The 17,865-nt window shown below is 40.9% G+C and overlaps 2 protein-coding genes across 8 annotated transcripts in view; one reads left to right on the top strand and one right to left on the bottom strand.

Annotated features, from left to right (window-relative positions):
• Positions 1 to 17,865, top strand: part of RB195_009591 (uncharacterized protein) — a gene marked incomplete at both ends in the record, with an annotated part of 42,595 nt that overhangs the window by 8,925 nt on the left and 15,805 nt on the right. For 5 of the 7 annotated variants that reach the window (XM_064190207.1, XM_064190205.1, XM_064190204.1 and 2 more), the window contains 7 exons: positions 3,436 to 3,503; positions 3,608 to 3,701; positions 3,789 to 3,902; positions 4,701 to 4,800; positions 5,408 to 5,505; positions 5,579 to 5,674; positions 11,800 to 11,917. In XM_064190207.1, coding sequence (XP_064047785.1) covers positions 3,436 to 3,503; positions 3,608 to 3,701; positions 3,789 to 3,902; positions 4,701 to 4,800; positions 5,408 to 5,505; positions 5,579 to 5,674; positions 11,800 to 11,917 — 688 coding nt within the window. Of the gene's footprint in view, positions 1 to 3,435; positions 3,504 to 3,607; positions 3,702 to 3,788; positions 3,903 to 4,700; positions 4,801 to 5,407; positions 5,506 to 5,578; positions 5,675 to 11,799; positions 11,952 to 16,250; positions 16,428 to 17,865 lie in introns of all 7 variants that reach the window. The other 2 variants (XM_064190202.1, XM_064190206.1) reach the window with 2 other exon arrangements.
• RB195_009592 (uncharacterized protein) lies at positions 7,563 to 7,838 on the bottom strand (the record flags this gene model as incomplete). The annotated part of the gene is made up of 1 exon (XM_064190210.1): positions 7,563 to 7,838. The coding sequence occupies one exon, from the start codon at positions 7,836 to 7,838 to the stop codon at positions 7,563 to 7,565; it is 276 nt and encodes a 91-aa protein (XP_064047793.1).

Below are 17,865 nucleotides of genomic sequence, written 5' to 3'. Positions count from 1 at the left end.
AAGAGATTTTGGAAACATGCATGAAGAGAATTGTTAAGTTGAGTTTGAACAGCAAATTAAAGATGCAAAAGTTCGGAGTTCTAACTCGATCGCTACACATTTTTTTCATTTTCTTTCATTCTCTCTGCCAGGACATGATCCTTAGTGGGCTCTGTCATCTTTGCTAAAAAAAAATCCATTATCAATTGCGCAGACATTGAGGATTTTAGAGAACGAAATAAATTTTGTTTGCCTTCTTTAACGTCTTCTCATACAAGAATAATATTGGCTGTGACTCTGTGAGAACGACAACACTGAGAAGGAGAACTTATGGAGTAAGGGAAATAAATGAATAATAATATAGAAAATGAAATAATAGTATATAAACAATAATATAATAAATGATAATAAAATAAATAATAATAAAGGGAACACATATTTTTGTTCCAATTTCCAAGCTTCAGGCCTTCTTCAAGTAAGAAGTAATAGAAATAGAATGAAACAGAAGTAGAAATAGAATAGAAATAGAAGTATACCAGCTTCAAGTTTTTCGCTATTTGTTGAAGTGTTCTCCTACATTTTAGATAAATTCTTTAATGATTGAATATATCTTAGATTACTCATATGGTGCAATGAAACTTATGTGTTGTGATCTTCGTCGAACCACTTTCTTTGTATAGGATCGTTGATCTTTCAATAAAGATATAGGAGATCTTTGTTCAAATTTGATGGTCCACGGGGATATAGGAGATCTTTTAATTCTTGAAATTCGATTTTTTGTTTCGTTGAAGTAAATTTCCAAAATACGTTGGATGCGTAAGTTACCGTACGCCTATGATATTCACTTCCAGTGTTTTCCATTCCCTACATTAATAATGTACCATCACTTTTTTGCACCATCCAATATTATCTACTCGTGGCGCTATGTATGTGTTTTTCCAGGAAGATTTCGTTACTGTGTGGTGCTTCTATTTTCACCTACGATGTTCCGCAATCTTCGCAACTCCATTTCGTTTTCTTTCTATTTAGCTCATGGATTTGAAACAAATCCGTTGATTTTCTCCTTTCATTCACGTTTTGTCTAAAATTTGAAGTGAAAAGTGAGGTGAAGTTATTACTAATGTAATTTGTCGACCTACGTCAAAAATTGTTATCTGCATATTACCCATTAGCTGTAATATGTTACCTGCACCAACGTTATTGGAATGTATACTAATCTTTACGGTAGAGCAAGACTTTCTTAATGAATTTGAGGTCAATAGCGTTTAATCATGACGTGATGTAAGTCGAGACTTTGAGATTTAGAGACGTTAACACATCGACAACTAAGAAGTTTTTTTTACATACATACCCGCTGGAACTACGCGTATTTTTTTGGAACTTCAGTTGCCCGAACGCGTCGTCCGAGAAAAAAATGTGTCCGAAAAAAGTTACAAGTAATAGCCAAGTTACAGAACAGATTAAATATTTGGCAACTCTTCATAAAGTCTTCCTTCATCATCTTTATTTCTTTTTCGTGAAGCTGCATGCCAACATCATCGGACATTGTTCCACGTGATAAAGGAAGACTCTTCATTTTTTCTTCTAAGTATTTAAAATTGCCATTAACTTGCTGAATTTCGACTAATACTGAGTTTTTATGATGTTTGCAAGATTCCTTACGCTACTGAACCATGAGGAACTTACGCCAACGCCTCTACTAAATAAAACAATTAGTACATTTATTAGGTAGCCGCAAATACCGTAAGACTTCCCTTGAATCAATATAACATCATATAGCATATATATGTGACGGTGAAAGATGATACATAAATGTGTCATGCCGGTATTAAATGGATTTTTGAGGTACATTTTCGGGGTCACTCGTGAGCTCATTTCAGCTCGTTCTATGAAGAAATAATTTGTTTTTGAGTTGACTAGTGAGTTCCATGATCTAATGAAGGATAAAGTGGATAATGTGTCTGGAGTTAATCAATCCGCTTTGGATGCGCCAACGTATTCACTTCAATTCAGAATGTGTGAGGTGTACGAACGCGTGTATAGCATGTATACAGTGACTTGCATTGTATGGGACTAGCCAATGTATCAGATCAAGGTTTTTCCCCCACCGGAGAAGTCTGGTACCAATTAATGGACTTCCGAGGGGAAGAAAGACTTGGTTGGGGCTAGGGCAGTGCTGAACCATCGTCGATCAATCGTGCAGTCACGGCGAAACCTCTTTCCGACTGCGTTACACTCACCCACCGTCTAATAATAAACTGTTCGAAATTCGAACGTACCCTCGCTTTACAGTTATGACTTTAGTCTGTCTTTATATCATATAAACAAGTCATTAAATTCTTTCATCTCATTTCGTCAGAAACAACACATTTATGAAGGGTTGCGGTCCAACCGTTAATGATTTAGCATGACCGCAAATGAGTTATTACTAGATAATAACCTTCTGTAAGCATCCTGCCTCCCTTGAGGTTTATGGCTTGAAATGGGATGACAGTAAGTGGTATGTGCCCTAACGAGAATAAATTCAACCCACTTACGACCCGCAATACGGTGTGTCGAATGCATTCAGGCGTTTGAGCAATACGTAATCACGTACGTAATTCTGCCCCTGCACTATTATGTGAAAAACAGATGAAACACTATCAACAAGTAAGCAGAATGACGTTATTACAAAATACTACCACTGAGGATGGTTTGGCCTGCAAAAGATCGTATGTAAGAGATCAAGGATAACGCTCCGGCCCCATGTATACGTGAGATAAAAAGAGTTCGGTTGTCAATTTGTTGACTGAAAGATGGGTGCGCAGGTCAACGGTTTGTAGGATTTAGCATTCTCTCTGCATATCTTAGATTTGATGGTCCCTCATCTTGTCATCGCAGAAAAACTGATCCGACTCACCGCGATAACGGAACTCTCAGGGTTTTCTGCGGAGTTTTTCTTCTCCTTTTCAGATAAAGTAGAAGTATGATTGTGTACTACTTTTTAAGCAGAACCAAGATTGTTATTGATCTTTATTCTGGCTAACGTTTCGGCGTCGTCGCCTTCTTCAGAGCCTGGAAAAATCAAAGACACGTGTAATCTACTCTAAAAGTACAAGTAATTAGCTGAGCTCTCTTCATAGCAGTGAGCTGATGGTCTAAAAAAAGGAATATAAGAAGGTGACCTATCAAAAGTGAGCAGCAGAACAGAATTTCTGCAAAATCTCGCAAGATCACATCCTATCCATCCCACTTTTACTCCTTCCTACAGACTACGATATAATTTTGCCACTAATATTAGTAAATCCTTCACCATGGAAAATAGCTGAGCAGCGACACGTTTCATAACAGTAAACATATCAGCGAAGATTCATGTGATGCATATCCGCAGATAAGCTCTAAATTTCCTTATTTGCTCTCCAACGCTCCCTTCGAAGTTGCCGAACAGCTGTCTTCGTGTTGATGACATCATTACAGGGCTCAAGAACTCGAGTTCTTCATCAGTCCAGGTTTCAACACGCGCATTCCGATTCGAAACTAATGAAGTGAGCCTTGCTAATAATTAATAGAAGTAGTAGTCGACACTGTCGTTTTTTTTTCGTTGACCTTATTAGGGTATTGTTTCCATTGGAAGTGCAAGGATTTGCAGGGATAAACCACCACGAGTGTCGATGTCGACGAATATCGACGATGAAGTATCCAGACGCATCCTCAACATTGATTTCAGTCTAGCTGAATTTGACGTATGACTCTTCCCGTTTGAAAATCCCCTATTGGCGCAACTTTCTGATCAATCGATCACTATTCCCGGTGTTCTATGTTTTCTATAGATACTGGAGCAGATCCAAATGGAGGGAAAGGCGGATCAAATTTGGGCTACAGTACGACGGAATCCGTCCAATGACGCCTTGGCTAGACACGTTGGAGATTTCAAGAATTTGCAGGTTCGTGGAACGTCTACGTTCACAAATCAAGGAGGGAAGCGGAAATGACTATAGGATAAAATCTGCTACGAGGAAGTACTAAACTAAAAACACTTAAAAATTAACTACTTAAGTAAATGGGCGAACGCATTTCTTCGAAATAATAAGGAGTCTGCTGGATGAGAAGACCACATGGAAAAGGAACAACTCTTGCCTCTTCCTAATTATTACACGGCCACTTCTTTAAAGCATTAATGGATAAAATTGAATTTTTTGAGGACCTGCATACATTCAAAAAGGATTTTTCTTCATTGCGCTAGCTGAACTCTTGCCTATGTAATAATTCTCACTTACATTGTGTATGCGTATGCGTATGCGTAGACCTGGAAAGAAGATGAAAGAAGATAAAAATCAATCCGGAAGGTTCCTACATCCATGCTTATTTGCTGTATTTTTCTCATAACTTTTTCCCTCATAATTCCTTCGCTGCGGTTTTCTAGAGGTTTGTACGAGCGTGTTCACTTTTGTTATTGTTTCAGTGGTTCTCGAGAATGAAGGATCTTCGGTGAATTGAACCTGTTCAAAAATGTTTTTCGCTAAGAGAATGATAAAATTTCAATTGCAATTGCAAAGGAATTTTTAGCAGTTAATTAAGTTAAGTTATCTTAATTAAGTTTCCACAAAAAAAAAAGCTGTGAGGATTACCTAAATACACACCATGAACTAAGAACGAGAAAATTGGTAAAGTTAGTGTTAAATTATGGTAAATTGATGTTTTTGGTGAAGTTATTCCTACCGAAAAATGTTTACGTTTTTCAGCAACGCTTAAGTTCGGCAATGGATGCGGTGGAAAAGAATAATATGAGACGTCTTCAGCAAGTAATCGACGACGATGTGGTAAAGGCAAGAGATCCTAGAGGTTAGCTTCGTTCAAGTGTAACATCTTTGCGGAAAAACGCATGCTGCAACTTGTGAACGACACAGCTCTGATTGAAATATTTGATAGGTCTTGAGCTGGCAAATTATTAATTAATAACTGAATTTGAAATAATTTCGTCATATCATTTTGAATGTAAATCGTATTGTTGTGAACAGAATTACCATCTACTTGTTTTATTAGTCTATACGCTATTATTAGATGCCTTTGGGCTTCTGATAACAGCATATTACAAGCTGAAACTGAATTTGTTTGAAATTTTGAAAACATACGTATTTGTCAAAAGCACATCTGTCATGGACCACTCCGTTAACTGCATGATTTCTAATGGGAACTGTACTTTTTTCTTTTTTCTGTTGTGAGGTGGCGATGCGTTTTTCTCGCAGTCCACACTTAGGGCAGACTGGGGCGATCATCTCGCATTATTTCGCTTATGGTAATTTATTAAAGGCAACATACCACGTCAGATTCTTTTTATGCTACCTTTAATTGACTGCGACGTCGAGAACGTGGCTTTTCTGTGCCAATCGTTTGTATAGATGATTCTAGAAGCTCATTGAAAAAGGAAAAAATATAATTCATTTCAAAGGAATGCGCTTATTACACGTTGCCGTCCTTAAAGAACGACATGAAATGGTAGAATTCATAGCGATGGATTTCCCGCATGCGATCAATCTTCCTGATCAGGTAGATGTCTTTTCTGGCATTCTTTATTTGCGTTCTTATGGAAACTTATGGATTCATAGTGTCTTGGTTCTAGGCTGGCCGCTCTGCTATTCACTATGCTGCCGCACAGCCGAATGCCATCTACGATACGCTTATCGATTTGGGAGCTGATCCACGATTGACTGACATAGTGAGTGGATCACTGGTGTGCATTTCAGTGCGGAAGGGAAAACATGCCGTCTATCCGAGTATATGGGCGGGTGTGGCGCAGTGGGAGATTCAGCTGTGACGGCACGATCGATCGGTGGTTCGAAACCGCCCTAATGCCAACCAAGCCTTTCATCCCCCGGGGTCGATGGATTGGTGCCAGATTTTTATTTGAGAGGCTAGAAACACGTACATCGGTCAGAACCCTCGAGTCATTGTGTAGGCTGGACATGCGTTCGTGAAACGTCGAACACTTATGGATCGAAGTGAACGTGTTGGCGCATCCAGAACGGATTGACTAACTCCAAAGACTGCATCTTTTGCACACGTTTATCCGATTTGCCAGCTCACGTAGGTTAATTTACTGTCCGTAGAATAAGTCGCCTCGGGTCTTCCTTCAACGTACAAAAACATACGAGACATGGCTTCATTGCTGTTCATCTGTTGCTAGGTCTTAAATGGCTGCTTCCATCTTCTCTTCTTCCGTGCGTCAAGAGTACACCTCGGACGTAAGAGCACCAGAAGATTAATCTGATGAGCTTTTATTTCATTTTCTTACACTCAGACATTTGGTATGGTATTTGAAAAAAAATTATTTAAAAATGTGATGTTTCGTCCAGTGTGATTACGATTCTTTGAAAAAGAGGCTTTCATCATGGATGTTTGTTCTTCCCTGCGAAAATTCGTCTTAATCTCACAATCTCAAAAACCTTCCTTTTCTCGTAAATCTCTTCTCGAGAACTTGTAAGAATTTTCTTTTTTTTCCGTTTATTTCTTGAACAAGAGACTTCTGGTTAAAAAGTACCATCTGCTCACTGAGCGTTCTTCATTTCTCAGCAAGTTCAGGAAGTTGAAAATGTTGAAAATGCTGCTTCTATATAATATTTCATTTAAGTTGAACAAAAAATAAATACAGAGAAAAAAATTCCGAAAAGGATTGCAAAATATCTGGAAATAACACTTTTGGGAGGTTCATCTGTTTTCAAAATCAATGAATTCCTAGCTTTGAAGCGTGAATACCGAGAAGTGTCCTTTGCGCTCTCACCTCCGGAGCGATGCCCATAAGGTAGATTCAGAATTCGGTGACGTAAAAGGAAGTTGAAGAAGGGACAGGTCATGTGGGATCCAAGTATTTCCGCATGCTACAGTTATGCATGTGCGAGCCAAGCTATTCTGTTTGCATGAATTGTCGGCTCTTCTTCCTCTTACTATCCTTACTACCAAACAAGGTTGGGCCAGCTATTTGTGGTTCACTAACACTTAAGAGATTGTAAGTCATGACTCTACAAGGGTATTTGAAGCAAAGTAGGTTACCTTTCATCACATCTTTGATTATTAGAAAATATAAGGAAAAACGAAGTTGACGGGTTAGTGAAGAAGGTTTCACTAGGATCAGGACAATGTCATTAGGTTCATTATCAGAAGAATATTTGCTTCTCCCGTTGCTTTCTGACTGGCGACACTTACACCGACACTGAAAATCACCTGATACAGCTTTTTCAGAGAGATACAGAGGAGATATAATTTATCCATATTTTAACAGTGATTAGAGTGCAGTCGACATCAAACTTATACGATAGAGTGAGCGCGACGCGTCTTCCGCATTGCCCACTCTTCTTTTATGACAGATCTCTTCCTTCCTGCTTTATCCTAATCGAAAGCGGATCGCGACTCTCTGGTTGAACACACTCGGTGCCGACTATGTGTCGAATCACGCCACATTTTTTTTCTCATTTTTTATTATGTGGATGTAATGTTTCACGGGAATATTGGAATTGCCTTAGCCGACAGTTAGTGAATAAGTTATCCTTCTTTCTGAGTCTCGACATGTGGTAGTAAGGAAACTTGAGAACAGTGCACAGGTGGACTGTCTAAATAATAAGTTTCACAGCTGCCGCTAGTAGCACGAAAGAGTCACAACTTCTGCTTCGTTGCCACCAGCAGCATCGTCGTTTATTGCCTTTCTTCAGTGCTGACGATGCTCTATCGCTAAGGTTTTCTAGAACGTCTTCTTTAACGAGGGCAGCAAGGAACTCTTTGGAGAGTGACTTGACGGGCGGGCTGATGTCATCGCCTGACGCGATTATTCGCATCTTCGCCGAGGTGTGCCGTCCTTGCTTTTCAGCGTACAGCCCAACAGAACTCATCGACGAGTTCTATCGGTCGTCCGTCCATCCTGATTTCCATGAGTCTTGAAGAGATCCACATCTGCTTACATTTATCAGGGCATAGACCTAGTCCACAGGCTGCAGCTTCGATACAAGGTTGACTACATGTTGAAGTTCCGTACTGCTTTCACCGAAAATAACAACATCGCTGGCGGGCTCGAGATCGATCAAGGGGCACCATGATTGTGCTAAGACGATGTCGGCAGGGCACTGATCGAATGCTTTTCGCATGATGCTATCGATGACAAAGTTGAACAGGAAGGGTCATGCCACTGCCCCTTGTCTTACTCCAGTTACCACCTCAAACGGTAATGTATGTCCGGCTGGTGTTCGAACTGCAGCAGTTGTTCGTTGATTCATGTCATCAAGCAAGCGAACGAACTTTCCTGGTAGTCCATCGATGCGGAGCGCGTTGAGTAGACGGTCCCGTTAAATGGAGTCGAAAACGGTTTCAAAGTCCAGAAAGGCTAATTGCATTGGCTTCGAATAGCGCTGCCAGATTTCGATCACTGTCCTAACGATGAACACCTGGTTAATCGCGGATCGACGCTGACGAAAGCCAGCTTGCTCGTCACGCGTTGTTTCTTTGCGATGCTTATTACGTCGGTCCAGGATAATCCGCTCCAAAACATTGTACATAACACGCAACAAGGAGATTCCTCGATAATTCCTAGGGTCCGTGACGGATAACTTCTTGAGGGGGGAAATTAAAATGACGTGTCTCCATGAGTCAGGTATGCTTTCATCTATCCATACTGAGTAGATGATATTGGTCCTCTCACGAATCCCAGACGTAGGAAGATATTTCAGAATTTCTGCGTCAGTTCCGTCGTCTCCACCAGATTTTCCATTTCTCATCTTTTGGATAGAAACCAGAACCTCCGACTCGATCGATGGTTCCTCGTTAACCGCTTACGTCAGCCCATGAACGTTTTCGAATTCAGTTCTCGTCTTGACTATTCAGCAAGGTTTTGAAGTGACCTCCTCCTCCCAAATTGGAGAGGTTGCCTCACCGACAGCCACTCCATTGGCAGTGTTGAGGGCTGGAGAGCGTGGTACCGCTATGCTGCTTCAGCGGAGCATATGATTTCCGCGGGTTCTTCTCCTCTCACGTCTTTTCAAACTACTTCGCTCTTGACGTCCACTCATAATCGCGGTCGTGTTGCACTTGACGACGCAACTTGTTTCTGAGGCGCTTTTCCAGGTTGACATCACCAGTTAAGATTGCTTGCCGGTCGACTCACATTACAGAACTGTAGCTGGATCTTGTCTCCGCAGATGCAAAAGCAAACTTCTTTCGCGGCATTAGTGCTGAAAAGTTTTCCTTGCAGCGTCCTGGATGCACTTTGCGAAGGAATCCGCACCGCATTTTCTTATCCACACTCCAACATGAATAAACACACGTTGGCGAAATTTCGTTCCGCATTCTCCGTCTTTCAGATCTGCCATGTCGTTTTTCGGTGAAAGGGGAACTTCTCGGATCCCTTCGTGGAACCGTATCCCGAAGCTGAGAAGAATTGGATGGTGGCCCGAGTCGAAGTCGAGTAACATCATAACAACTTTTGATTTCGGGATATCCGACTGAGAAATGTTTCTCGTCAGAACGTAGTCGAGCTTACGAGCAAAGTTTAAGAATCCTCATCTCTCGCTTGTGGTGCTCTTTAGGAGTTAAAAGGGCTGATCCCCGTCACGTGAGCTGATGGCGTCGATGATTTCTCTTAATCGTGGAAGCGATGATGAGGCTTGTTTGTTTACAGAAGTCGATTGGTCACTATTATCAGGCGTGCGCTCCTCTGGATAATACCATTTTCCTAGCACATTGGGTAGTTGTTCGAGTCCCATCTTCGCATTTGCGTCGATTCCGATGGCCACCTGCTGGCTGGGTATTTTAGGTATCAATGCCAGGCATTGATTATATCGTTTTTTTTGCCTTTAGCCATTGATTCAATCGTAGAAGGCGTCCTTACTGTTGTTCTCAGCGGTTTCGTGGACGCTTACGATTCAGAGCTTACGTCCTCCCGCAGTCGCACAAAGGCGCATCTGAACGACGTTGAGCCAAATTCCTCCACCAGGTTGTTGTATCGTTCCTCACAGCTATCGCGCAGCAACCTACTTCTCATCAGCATCGCCGTAGTATATTATGTAATTTTCAATTCTGTTGACGCTTCCAAAAATCACCAATATCTACTTTTTTTATTTATTTAAACGACACTCAAATGGGCATCTCTCATGCGTGTTTCCTGCAGTACAACAAACGGCACACAGAGATATCGCAGAAGCCTAGACACTGCGGTTTGTTGGAGTTTACTTGAAAGTCTTCGACAGTTCAGCTTGACAAAACGAATGATTGTTGCCAGAAATGCCATGCTCCCTTCAGCCAGTTGACCTTCCAGGTTAGGGGCTTTGGCGGTGTTCTGGAGGACACTACCTTTTGCAATGTATGGGAATCTATCAAAAAATATAACAGTGCAGGTTAGCTCGTACGTTCCCAATGCGTAGGCTCCAACGCCTGATTGGGTTTAGTTAAAGCAGGGCCCTTTACGCGCTGGTAGCAGGTCGGACTTGCAATGGGGGAAGAATGGCTACGTAAATAAAACTGTTGTTTAAATGGCATATATTATAAAAGGGTACTGTTCAGATATACATAGATCAGAATGAAATGAAAACATAGTACCACCAAAATCTCAAGAAGATGATTACATCTTCTTGAAATTTTGGCAGGAAGAGTTCGTTTGAATTTATCATTCGATAACGCAAATGCCCAATCATCAGTAAAATATGTTTTCTTGCGTTTCCACTTTCTCAAAGTGTATTTATGGAGTGCACTCTGGGCGCATCACAAGGGAAATATAGGCATATCCAATAACTATAAGCGCCTTTAGAACGATAAGTGTAGCATAAATCTTGAGATTTGAGATAACCCTTCAAAATGGAGAGTGCTACCCAAACTCGTGAAGCTGAGCAGATTTCTTAGGTGAGTAACATTTCGCTCAACAGAGCCTATGATCGGCACGACAAAGAATAAAGTGTCTGGCGCTAATCAATCCGCGTGCGATGCGCCAACGCCTTCTGGCCGGTGTATCAAGTCAGCGATTTTATCCTCACAGACAAGTTCGGTGACAATTTATGGACCTCGGAGAGAGGAAAGACGTGGTTGGCACTGGGACCATTTTGAACCACCAATCGATCGCACAGCCACTGCCGAACCTGTAACCGATTGCGCTACACCCGTCTATAGAGTTCAGGGAGTTCAGCAATGTGTTACAAAAGTCACCAGATGCTTCCATGATTAGGAAATATTTATGGAGTGAAGAAAAGTTGAAGAAGTAAACATCTTCTTGAGTTTACTTCTATCAACTTCTATCAAATAAATGGAATAAGAATAATCAAACGCAAAACTCGCGTCTTGAAAAGTGAGGTTGATGAAGTTAAAAGCTTAGGTATCCGCTCTTTTCTCCAACATCCACGATAATAGACTGTCCGCATAAAATGTGCTTTTGTTTCTATGAGCAACCCTGAGTTTAAAAACTGAGTTTTAAAAAATTCCACGACTTATTTCTCAACGCAGTAATTATAATTCACTATTACCACAGTATGAGTATTTACTTATAGTTTCTGTCAAAAATTTTTTCCCCTTCTGAAGAATGCCTAAGGAAACTTTCCAACTCACTTGAATTTCTCTCTACTGCCATGAATATTTGAAAACCCATCCTTGTAGCAATGGTATTCGTGTTTCTTTAAGTCCCTCCTTTTTTTCGTCTTCTTGTGATATTTGACGTGACCAATAACAATGTTTTTCTGTGCTGAAATTGTGTGCGATCCCCTCTGTAAACGTCAAAAAAATCACATCGAAATCTAGGCAGATACGCAGTGTCTCTACCTAGAGTTCGTCAACTCAGTACTACCCTTGGCAATCTTTCTAAAACCCGCCACTTTTCAGGAAGGCTACACAGCCGAGGCGTTCCGACGATCTCCGGATCGGTTACGTCGTCCTGCATCGGCGGATTCGAGTTTAATGCTAAGATCGATGTCGACTGACGACGAATTCTATGATCCAGGCGAGTGTCATCGCAGTGCTGTCAATTCAAATGTGTCTCAACTTTCAATTTATTCTGGAATTCACAATAGCGGCGTTATTTCAAAAAAAAAACATAGCACTACAAGTAACAGGCGATGCTGATTAAAAGTGTCCCAACCCGGTGGGTATTCGAAGGTATCATGCGCCAGGGCAGACGAGGCGACTCCATCCACTCGAAACCGAGCAAATTCAAAGGTGCATTACTAGTGAGAAAAAAACCAAAAATATACATTAGGTATACGGTATTCTAGAAGAGTCGTTTTTAAATCTACAAAGGGTTTAAGATGAGGAACACAGATAAGGTAGTTGCGTTCGAGCGAAATAAGTTTGGTAGCACCAATTTTTGCTGACAAAAGTCATAGATCACTTAGCTTTGTCCATATCTGTTTTTAAGCGCGACTGTACTTCCAAAAATATTTCTGATTTCTTCATCTCAGAGAATCACACTTGATTTTATTCTTTTCCTTCGATTGATTGACTCCTTTTCCCAGCTTTCCAGATATACTCTGATCCGATTTTGCTATGAAAACGGAAAAAGTACTTTACATCAGGACTGCTTTCATTTTGCCACTGACATTACCAATCAGATCTCATTCCTTTTCTCTTGTCAAGTCACATTTTTTGTGTTTGTTATTGGTTCACTTCTTTATCCATAAATTCCCTCCCGAGTGTACGCTTTTCTTACTTTGTTATTAGAAGTAACGTAGGTTAATCGTAGTTTGGCCAGAACTAACACGTACAAGGAGAGTTCTACTGTCACGAGCAGCAACAGTGCATATCTGTTTTTAAGCGCGACTGTACTTCCAAAAATATTTCTGATTTCTTCATGTCAGAGAATCACACTTGCATTTTATTCTTTTCCTTCGATTGATTGACTCCTTTTCCCAGTAACACTGACCACAAAGTGATCAAAATCTTTCGTCCAGATCTTTGCAAAACTCTATCACAAGCGAGAATCGGTCAACTTAATTGGTCTCGCTTTGCACGAACCTCGTTTTGTGTTGTGCACGAACGGTTACGGAGCCTGTGGAGTGAGCACCTATGCGCAGTCGTTTTTTGTACAACAATCCTTCTTATTTTCTATGATTTCCCTTCACCCCTGAAAATCATACAGCTAAAAGTAACATGAGCAAATCTCTGCACACTATCCACCACTCTAGAGAACAGGATCTGATTGATCTACAGATCGAGCAACGTCTTGTACCAGCTGTTTTTAGAACTGGATTATTCCATTGATAACAACGCACTTTTTGTATCGTCTCCGGACTACGTGGTTAGCAAAAAAGCGTTGTTTCAATAATAAAGAACTCCAGTGAATATTTAACCAGAAAATATTTTAATGTGGAAAATATTTATATTTAACCAAAAAAAGAAAGCAGAAGTGTGTGAAGTGCAGATTTGGATTTTTCGGAATGTGGACATAGACCAATTATTCACGCGTAAATCTTCCGTAATCTTTTTTTTTCTCGAAATCGTGCAGAATACTATGCGCTATGAACGGAAGCATTGTAATAATGCTCATGTTATACTCAGTGAAAGTGAAAGTCTCCATTTTTCTTCGCTTTATCCATAACTCTCTCATGTTCAACTGTTTCTCTCAATATGACAATTATCATTAACAATTCGGCGCTTGAAATAATTAATGTATTTTCAATGAAAGCTCAGAAAAGGTCGCGCTTGAAGTTGGGTGGACCAGTTTTGATCTACCGTTTAAAGGCATCACCCCACGAATCTGAGGTGGTGCAGATTTCAGGTGGAGTATTCGTACACGGGATGGGAGACTATGGAGAGGGGGTGATTCCCTCCATTTCTTCCTAATTGCCGTAAAAAACGGCCCGGAAGATGCGGCGCGCACACAAGGCTGGCGCGCTCCAGTCGAACTCCTTGTAGAAAATAGTGCGCCAGAAAGCCCAAAGCCGTATTTTCCGGGCTGTTTTTTACGGCAATTAGGAAGAAATGGACGAAATCACCCCTTTCCTAATCTACTATCCCGTATACGAATACTCCACCTGAAATCCGTACCACCTCAGATTCATAGAGTGATGCCTTTAAGCGGCACAGTCCATCAGATGTCTCCAAAAGTGTTTTGAAGAACACCAATTGGCGGAAGCAAATGATTTCTTTATTACTTTCAAGAGGAGCGTCTTATTATTTCCACGGATATTGAACAAACAGCATTGTAGAATTCTGCTCACTGTAGTCACTACTTGCTTATCGTGGGATCTTGGGAAATTTCATGGAATCTTCAAGGTAAAACTTACAAGTTTCTAATACATACTATGGAGCAAAGGAAAGAAATGTAACAGTCAAGAAATCTCACACACGAAGATATTCTGCAATAATTTTTTTTCTATTTCGATATTTCTATTCATTTTGTCTTAAGAGACACTGATACTGTATAGAAACGGCACGTTACCTTCCGACAAACAATCCTAATCAGCTGATGCTCACGATCGATTGGAGAGACTGGCTGTCGCTAATGCGAAGCCGTAGAGCTTGAGGAGAAGTCGACGCATATAGCGTGCGCATATAGCCGCAAAATCACAAATTCTTCAAGTGAGGGAGGGGATTTTTTTTAATGAACGTGCCCTGTTCGATACCGTGACATTAGCTATCTGCGCAGTACCCGCATCGTTTTGGTGTGAAGGCAGGCAACAATCGCCTGACGACAATGTTCTAAACGGCTCGATTCCCTACTCGAAAACTGCGATCTAGATCTACAAGTATGTACCATCTAGCAGGTCGCAGTCTGGGTCTGAAAAATTCAAAAAGCTTAAAATGGAACTTAAAACGGCGGCATCAAGTAAACACAGTTATAAGTGATGTGACTACCGACTATATCTTCAAGTATATCATAAAACAGGTATAAGAGGTCAAAATTTAAAATACATGGGTTGCGTTAAGTGTTAAGTTAAAGCGTATCGCAAAATTGACGATATTTGGATCTTTCAACAAACAGCGATAGCTAAGGGGAAAGGGGTCCACCCAGCACCTAGCAGCTCGGGAAAGACGTGTTGATATAAGCATTACAAGCTGATCCAGGCGCGCAATCGTGAGCTCGTTGCGGATTGCCCTCGCTTCATTGCCCGTAGTGAGCTGTATCGTCGCAAAAAATGAAGTGAACATGAATGAAATGAACAAAGCTACACGATTTTTTATTTGGACTACTGCGATGAATCCAGCCGGATCCCGGTCATATTCGCACACTCATCCTCCATTCATTCGTCAAGAAATCCCACCATCGTCAGTTTTATTATACCCTTTGACCGACAGATACGGCTTAGATAAGGCGTTCCCATGTTTGAACACTTGGATTTGTGCACGTCTTTGCATTGATACAATAAGGAAAAAAGAATGCTTATGAAAGTTATTTTTCTTGTAAAACTGTACAGATTCATAAACAGTTTCGCGAAGTGTCATCTATATATTTACTTCCCAAAAATTGTTCCAGAATTCCTCGAGCGGCAGCAGAGTTGTTTCTGGAATACTGGTGACTCTAATAAGGTGAAATAAACTATTCTTTTTCTTTGAAATGTGTAGTTCACCAGTGTCATGCTGTCAGACATTCATTTACTTGGATGAATCACTCGGCATTACTCTTCCGAGCCTCAGAAGGGCATTTTCACTGGAGTATTACCCTAACGCACGACATATAAGAAATTTATGGCTCTAAAAATAATGCAAGGACCCTATAAGCTATTAATCTGATACTCAAAAGTGTTTTTCCTTACAACAAAGTTAAGATATTGAATAAGGAGGACGACCGTGAAATTTATCTTTGAATGAAATGCGAATGGTATGGATATTGCGAACTACACTTTGCTGACTTTCCTTTACTGACGAAAAAAACTTCTTGATAGCCCACAAGCATTTTGAATTCAAAGATTCTGTTAATCTGCTTGTCATCCTACAAATAGAGCAGCTAAGTCGACTTTTTGCTAAGTAGTGCGATTACATACTAGCATATTCATATGTGGACGTCACGAAATTGTCAGCCTCACGTCGTTTTCGCACCCGTCGCTTCCTTCTTACTTCATCTTTGTGATGTGGTTCTTTTTTTGTTTGCTGGTTTATTATTCCATAGTTCCTCTGGATAATCCTGTCATCATCATTAATCGTGTTCTTTTGAATTCTTTTTGTGAAGTTGCACTTTTGTAGCATATCTACAGAACGTCATCCAACTAATGAATTCATCTATTCCTTAAGAAACCTGACGTGACTTCAATCCACTTGCGTGCAAGTGTTTTTTTCCTGTTAAATTATCCTAACCCTCGAAAGGTCCTCTTTCATTAGACCATGATCGATGTGTGAAGGTTCTCGTCCTTTCGCTTTATTTTACTTCATGTCTAACCAAGAGTTCATTGATACTCGTCGAGCTGAACGCAACGGTACGTTGAGTGTGAATGTCCTCTTTAGTCAAATGTTCGGTTTGTTCGAAGAGATGTGCTCAAACTGTGAGAGTGGCTCAGCAGGAGGGAGGAGGAACCGAGGTAACCACTGTTCCTCACATCCGTACATTTCCTACTCCATATAAAACATAGAGTGTGTACATATGATAGTGAAGAGTTCGGTAGCTGCCCTCTTCGACCTTCACGTTGCTCATCTTAATTTGTTATTATGGAAAAAATGAAACTCTAAGGTGTTTTTAAATTGTGCGACGGTGATGAGATCCTAGATGGATGGATAATGCGCTGCAGAAACTTCCGAAAGAACCAGACATCCCTTTAAGGTGTCTTCAAATACAAAAACAGAAGTAGTAATAGTAATCATATTTGAAAGAAATTTTACCCTGAGAGCAAAACTGCAAATTCCTAGTATAGAATTGATATTGTGAGCGCGGACCAAGTTTTTAAAGTTACCTTTACAAGCAGCGTAACATGAATTGGCGTAGTGTGGAAATGTGGCGTTAGTAGGAATCATAGAGTTTGGGTTCTATTTCCGGAGTGTATACATTGCCATTGCCATTGTCAATTTCTTCTGATCGTATTGAGAAACGGAGTGGGAAACGGCTTTTGTTCCTACGAATTTCGCTAGAACAAATCACTCCTGTACACGCGCCGCATCCATAAGCGAGCAGACGGTGATCGATGAAGTCTCTTCAATAGTAAAACCAATAAATAGGCTGCTGAGAAGACAAGTGCGTGTACAGGGACGGCGCGTTCTAGTGAACCTCGGTTTAAAGGCATCACCCCACGAATCTGAGGTGGTGCAGATTTCAGGTGGAGTATTCGTATACGGGATGGGAGACTACGGATAGAGGGGTGATTCCGTCCATTTCTTCCTAATTGCAGTAAAAAACGGCCCGGAAGATACGGCTTCATTCGTTTTGGCGCACCATTTTGTACAAGAGGTTCGATTGGAGCGCGCCAGTCTTGTGCGGCGCCGCATCTTCCGGGCCGTTTTTTACGGCAATTAGCAAGAAATGGACGGAATCACCTCCCTTTCCGTAGTCTCCCATCCTGTATACGAATACTCCACCTGAAATCTGCACCACCTCAGATTCGTGGGGTGATGCCCTTAAAAAATGCCGTTTTTCATGGCCATTGAGAGGAGGAGGATGGTGGAATTGAGCCTCTACTATCCGAACTCTGCGTTCTCCAGACCCGAGCATCGTGAATTTCATGACCTTAAAACCTTGGGTTATGAGCCACATTCTAGACAACTGTGTAGGCATCCACGTAGCAGTGCGCTGGAAAAGCTGAAATGCTGCTCGCTTTGCTCTCATCCTTGTTCAGAGTATCCATCTTTTTTTCTCAGCAACTCGAAAAAAGATTTATATTATGTATTTAACAATGATTACATCTGATTAGCCTGATTCAATGCTCCCTTTGAGAGTTCTACATGGGAAGAAAGAATGTGAGGAAGAACTAAAAGTATATATCGCCACAAAATAATGCATGAGCAAAAAATAAATCAAAGTAATCTGTT

The sequence above is a fragment of the Necator americanus genome, chromosome III, assembly GCF_031761385.1.
Source record: "Necator americanus strain Aroian chromosome III, whole genome shotgun sequence".
NCBI lineage: Eukaryota > Metazoa > Nematoda > Chromadorea > Rhabditida > Ancylostomatidae > Necator > Necator americanus.
This window is presented reverse-complemented; position numbering and strand designations above follow the sequence as displayed.